Consider the following 6,913-nt stretch of genomic DNA (forward strand, 5'->3'; position numbering starts at 1 on the left):
ACACATAAAAGCACCCACTACACTCTCTGAGTGGTTGGCGTTAGGAAGGGCATTCAGCTGTAGAAACTCTGCCAAATCAGACTGGAGCCTGGTGTTGCCATCCGGTTTCACCAGTCCTCAGTCAAATCGTCCAACCCATGCTAGCATGGAAGGCGGACGTTAAACGATGATGATGATGATGATGATGTATGCAGTCATTTAACGTCCGCTGTCCATGCTGGCATGAGTCGGAGGAGTTGACCAGAGCTGGCAAGTAGGAGAGCTGCACCAAACTCCAGTCTGTTTTGGCATCGTTTCTATGGCTGGATGCCATTCCTAATGTCAACCACTTTACAGAGTGTGTGGGTGCTTTTACGTGGCACTGCATGGGCACTTGCACACGGCACTGGCACAAGTGCTTTTCACATGGCACCAGTACAGGACTCTTGCAGGGTATGTATGTATATTTGTGTGTGTGTGTGTGTGTGTATCATCATTGTTTAACGTCTGCTTTCCATGCTAGCTTGGGTTGGACGATTTGACTGAGGACTGGCGAACCAGATGGCTACATCAGGCTCCAACTTGATCTGGCAATGTTTCTACAGCTGGATGCCCTTCCTAACGCCAACCACTCTGAGAGTATAGTAGGTGGTTTTATGTGCCACCAGCACAGGAGCCAGTCCAGCGGCACTAGCAACAACCTTGTTCGAATGTTTTTTCACGTGCCACCAGCACAAGTATCAGGGGGAGGATTCACAAAAAAAAACAAAAGACAAAGACAGGTGTATTAGTATAACAAACAGATGTATTAGTATAACGCTCAGAAAGTGAAAAAGTCTTTAATGTTTCGAGCCTACACTCTCCCACAAAAAGGAATGCAGAAAGAAACAAGGAGAGAAAAAAAGAATGTGTAGTGGCTAGCGATCTATCATTATATATATATATATATATATATACATACACACACATATATACTAAATTCATAATTATATAATAATTATATTAACAGGACCTGGAAAAAAAAATCCCTCCAGCATGCTAAAAATAGATACCAATTAGCATTAAAAACCACCTTGTTTCTCCCTTTAAGCACAGGTTGTAAACAGGCAAATGAAAAATAATAAATACAACTTTCCAGTTAGTTGTGTATCAAACTTGATTTCAGGTTAAATGTAATAAAATACATATTACCCTCCTCAGCACAACATTCTGATATATATAATTACAAATATTTATACATACCCATATGAGACACCAAAGCCACATGACCATATACGTACATTTGCATGTATATACCAGAGTATATATTTTTAGCGTGTTGGAGACGGTTTTTTTTCCCGATCTCTTTAATATAATTATGTATATAATTATAAATTTAGTATATAAAATTACCTATTTAGTATATAACTTATATACTAAATACTTATTTAGTATATAAAATTACCTTATATAATTAAGGATTTTATCCTTAATTATATGAAGTATATATATATAAATATATATATTAGAGGAAAAAGGACGACAAAACCAAGGCAGGATGAATATCTCAAGTCATTTAGAATATTTAATTAGAGTAAGGTGAATTTGAAGTAATTAATTAATTAATTAATTGTCTCCAATTAATCCTACCTTTTTAAATCACTTTTCATTCCTTCCAGTCTTAACCAGCCTCTTCATCTTCTTTTGTAGAGCCAAATTTCGTTTTGGACCCATCAAGTGAATCTGGACCAGGGATGAAGAATAAACTCGTTTATCATCTGAAGTTGCTAATTATATGCTGGATCAAGGATTAACAATTGTCTATTCTGGGTTGATTCTATATTTCTAGTCTTACGGGCAAATTGAGCTGACATTTACTTGTGCCTTCTCTGTGGTAAATGCTGTAGCAAAGAGTTTGTGTACAACATCAATGTTGGCAGGGTTTAACAAATTGTTAATTCATATATTCTTTCAGGCACATTGGTGGAAGAAAAAACCTCCTTCTTGCAAGACATTTGGCGACCAAAAAGAAAAAAAAAGGCAGTAGTGGAATTCATCAAACCACATTCTTGCTGGTGCATTGGAGATATTCATGCCACCTCTGCAGTAGAAAAACATTCTTTATCTTGACATCTTCTATTAACTTGTTAAATCAAGCTGGTCTCAAAATGCTGTCACCAGAATAAATATATTTATGAAAGTTCATCTTAACTACATGCTGAATATATTGCAAATTTATAAGTAGATTTTCTTTGTAATTCTTTTGATATATTTGGAATTCTTTCAATTTCTTAGATCATTTTTGGAAACTCATGTCAAAAACTTTCGAGTAAAAATTGTCTTAAGTTACTCCCTACTCTTTTTACCTTTCCAACCCTATCATATTAGTGTTCTCTTTTGCCAAACCACTAGGTTATGGGGATGTAAACATACCAACACCAGTTGTCAAGTGGTGGGGGGGAGACAAACACACAAATATACACACATATCTACTACATATGTGGAAAATTGGTATGTGTTTGTTTGTGGCGTTGTTAGCTAACTCCTCCTACATCATTTTATTGAATTTGATGAAACTTGACACGTGAGTAGAACTCATGTATGGTAACATCGTGACATACTTAGATTGTTGAAAAAAATCGATAATATGGCCCCTGGAAGGGACCTTTATATTTACCTCATATAACTAATTTTTTTTTTAAACACCCAACAGGAATAACCGATAGCACCTGTACATTTTTTTTTAAACACTCAAGGGAAATAACCCATTTTATTGTTTATGTTCGATTACTTTGAGTATTGATTTTTTGCGTGTCCTATTTCTAATTTTTGCAGACAATATCACTTTTATACTTTATTTGACAAGAGTAGAACTCATGTCTGGAAACCTCGTGACATACCTAGATTGTTGAAAAAAAATCGATAATAGGGCCCTTCCAATGGACCATTCTATCTAGTACATATTACTAAAAATTTATTTAAACAACCCAAAGGAAATAACCCATACCACCTGCATCTGTAGAAAGTTGGCTGCCCTGCTCCTATCAGAGCAAAGACAGCCACCAGCCTGAAGACACCCCTGTCATTACTGTTCACATCCAGGACCACCAATTTACCTTTTGGGTCCATGAAGACAGTCTTTATCTCAAGATCAAGACCCCTTCAGAGCAACACCACAGTTCCACCACCCATTCCCCGGTTGATATGGAGATAAATGGATCTTGCATCCACTCAAAATGGGCATGAACACTTGTCAGTTGGAGAGTCTGGTTTCACTGATGGCCACCACATCGACATTTAGTGACCTGAGGTCGTTGAGTAGATGACCCTGTTTCCAAGGTGACCCCAGGCCATGTGGATTTATACTGCCTGTCATAAGCAGGGCAATGTAGGATCAAGGTATAGAAGCAGAAAAGGCTATTTACTGTGATTTTGTTGGTGAGGTGGGGATAATTATTCCATCCCATGGTTATTTGTGGATGTTTTCACAAGCAGTTCATTGCAGTCTTTTGTTTACATCTTTTCTGAAGGCCCCAGGATATCTTGTTTTCATTTTGTTGTACATGTTTTGCGAGTTTTATGTGTGGCAGTGTATTGTTTGATGGTGTGATGAAACCCTAACCCTAACCCTAACCCTGATGTCTGTATGGTTGTATATGTGTGCTATTAATTCTTTATTGTTGGCGTTATCACTGTGTAGTTGATGATTGAGTGTTGTTGGTGTTGGGACATATGCTGGTTGTGAATCGTGTGAGTGATCTGAGTTGTGAACTGTGCTTGTGGTGGTAGCGGTGGTGATCGAGCTGATGGTGATGCTGTTGTTGTTGTTGACGGTGCTGGTGTGGCTGCTAACGAGGGAAAGGTGTTTGTGTGTTTGTTTTGTCATGTATCTCCTCAGTCATCACACCTGCCAGATTTTTGTGTTTTAGTTGGCGTATTTTTGTTGCTTTTTCTTTTTGGCCCGGCGACTTGGTACCATTTAGGTTCTTCTTCCTCCCACCGCTGCACAGGACATGTCTGAGTGTTCAGGAGAAGGAAGAGGCAAATCTTGTGGGGCTTTTTGGTTGTGCTTTGTTAGTAAGGTGGTTGTTGTTGTTTCGTGGGATACTGATGCTGTAGTTTTTGTTGCTGTCTGGTCTGGAAGCAATAGATGTTGAGTCATTTATTTTGTTTGCAGTTGTTGTCATTGTTCTTGTTGCTATTGCTGTCAGTGCTACTGTAATTAATGTTGCTACTACTGCTGCTGTTGTTTTCGCAGTTCCATTGACCACCTACCACTGCCAATACTGTTGTTGTTGCTGTTGTTTTGTTGGAGGTGTCTGCAGCAGTGCAGTTTTTTCTTAAAACTTAAAATTCGCCCTTAAAGAGGAAATTTTTTGCCACCCCAGCTAGCTCTGCTTGTGGCGAGCTGGGTTACCAAGATAACAATAAAATTTGCAAAAACAAACGGTAAAACAACAAATTTGAAGAAAAATTAACATACTTCCGAACATGCAGCCAACAGCTCCAGACACAAATAATAATAATAATAACAACAACAATAATAAAAATAATCTTTTCTATACCAACAATTCTCTAAAAGAAACAGAATTCTCAAAATACAAAAGATCTGAAAATAGAAGTAACTTGAATTTGGAGCCTAAAAACAGAAACAATTCCTATAATAATAGGTACATTAGGTATGATAACAACACATTCAGACAAATACAAAACCAAAATACTAGGATTTACAAATGTATATATAACATACAGAAAATTGCACTACTAGGCACTGTGCACATCCTATGTAAAACACTTTCAATACAACGAAAATAAGAGCACTACAACACAGCCAGGGCACACAAAGCTGCGCTCGGTAGTGCAGCGAAAGCACATGATAAAAATAACACTACTGAATAATAATAATAAATAATAATAATAATAATAGCCCAGTCCTGGCTAAGAAGGAATATATTCACAGACACGACAGAGCTGGGACCTATATACACTGGAAGCTATGCCAACACTATAGAATAACAACAGGAAAAAGATGGTATAAACACACGCCAGAAAAGGTCACAGAAAACGAGAAAGCAACCATACTCTGGGATATGCCAATACACACAGATAGAGAAATTAAGGCCAATAGACCAGATATAGTTGTCAAAGATCATGAAGAAAAAAAATGCTTTCTAATTGATGTATCAATACCAGCAGATGACAACGTTTCCCTAAAAGAAATGGAAAAACTTTCAAAATACAAAGACCTGGAAATAGAGGTAACTCGAATGTGGAATCTAAAAACAGAAACAATTCCTATCATAGTAGGTGCCTTAGGTATAATAAAAAAATATTCAGACAAATACATAACAAAAACACCAGGACTTACAAATATATATAACATACAGAAAATTGCGCTACTGGGCACTGCACACATCCTACGCAAAACACTTTCAATACAGTAACCATAAGAGCATCACAGCAAACCACAGCACATACCCAAGGCACACAGAGCTGCACTCGGTAGTGAAGTGAAAGCACGTTATAAAAATAAAACTAGTGAACAATAATAATAATAGAAATAATAATAATAATAAAAGCCAGATATTTCATTTGTGAAACTTTAATAGGATTTTCAATGTGATGGTAATAATAATAATAATATTAATAGTAATAATGACAAAAAGATCACATCCACCACCACTACCCCCAATAATAATAATAATAATGATAGGTATTTGTTTTCAAACGACTTCTTCAAATTAGTCAAAATAATTTGATAATTAGTATTTCCCCCAATCTTGCTAAATGAAGTGTGTGTGTGTAGGCATACATTCATATGTATATACACTCATACATATATAAATATACATACACACACACACACACACACAGGCATACAAATATATATATACACATACATACACTCACACATGTATGCATGTGAAAATGATGCTCCAGCATGGCCATATTTGTGACGGTTTAAGGAAGCACACACATATTTCCATACCTGTTAATGTATATACATATCCTCTCCATATGTATGTGTGCATGTGTATGTATATCTATCTATCTATATATGTGTATATATGCATAATGACAAGTTTCTTCACTGTTATCAGATGCAAAGTCATCAAAACTGTAGCAGTTTTGCTCCAGCTAAACAGACCAAATTAATTATACTACAACAAAACAAAACAAAAAAAAAAAACAAAAAAACAAATCATCACCATGGCCACCACCACTGTAACCTATGCAGCCACTGCAGTCCTTAAAAGTTCAAAAAAGTGATCCATATTTAAATTTGGAGAAGAAATCATCTTCTGTCAGTCAAGAAAGACTTCTGGAATGATATACAACTGTAGAGTGAGTGACACAGCAGAAGTATGAGTAGAAGAGAGTGGGAGGAAGAGTGCTAGTAGAGAATATATGGATATGAGCTACAGTGTGTGTGTGGTGGTGGTGGTGGTGGTGAGCTGGAGTTCAGAGTTGCATGCTGAGGCAGATGTTTGTGGTTTGTGGTGATGTGGAGTGAGTAGTGGCAGTAAACTAGTCCAGAAATGTGTGCTTGTTTGAACATCGGAGTCCAGAGCTGTGGTTCTGTCATCTCGTCTCTAGTCTTCTAACAAATCATCATCTAAATTGACATCCTGGAAACAGAGGAGAAGAAAACAAAGATTTAAAATTCTGTGTGTGTGTGTGTGTGTGTATGTGTGTGTGTTGATTTTTCATTTACAAGACGAAAGCACTAAATTTTATAGCAGAGTGTAATAGTGAATATATTAAGTTGTCTGTGTGTGTGTGTGTGTGTGTATATATATATATATATATATATATACATAAAATAATATTAGGGACAAAATCCAAAATTACAGGTAAAAACTCAATTAAAATCAATTTATAAAAAATTAAAATTAAATTGAGCTTTATAGATAAAATATATAGTTTTAGGGAAAATATCCAAGTTACAAGAACT

At 36.3% G+C, this 6,913-nt stretch overlaps 1 protein-coding gene and 1 long non-coding RNA gene across 2 annotated transcripts in view; one reads left to right on the forward strand and one right to left on the reverse strand.

The window, feature by feature from the left end:
* LOC128250777 (uncharacterized) overlaps nucleotides 1–2,204 on the forward strand; it is a 4,802-nt gene extending 2,598 nt beyond the window's left edge. Inside the window, exon 2 of the long non-coding RNA XR_008266753.1 lies at nucleotides 1,669–2,204. This is a non-coding gene — a long non-coding RNA (uncharacterized LOC128250777). The remainder of the gene's footprint in view (nucleotides 1–1,668) is intronic.
* Nucleotides 2,205–5,544: 3,340 nt separating this feature from the next.
* The window catches only part of LOC106877596 (coatomer subunit beta'), a 28,628-nt gene continuing 27,259 nt past the window's right edge, over nucleotides 5,545–6,913 (reverse strand). The window contains exon 20 of the mRNA XM_052976627.1: nucleotides 5,545–6,587. Coding sequence (XP_052832587.1) covers nucleotides 6,552–6,587 — 36 coding nt within the window. The 3' untranslated portion in view covers nucleotides 5,545–6,551. The remainder of the gene's footprint in view (nucleotides 6,588–6,913) is intronic.

The sequence above is a fragment of the Octopus bimaculoides genome, chromosome 25 (genome assembly GCF_001194135.2).
Source record: "Octopus bimaculoides isolate UCB-OBI-ISO-001 chromosome 25, ASM119413v2, whole genome shotgun sequence".
Lineage (NCBI taxonomy): Eukaryota > Metazoa > Mollusca > Cephalopoda > Octopoda > Octopodidae > Octopus > Octopus bimaculoides.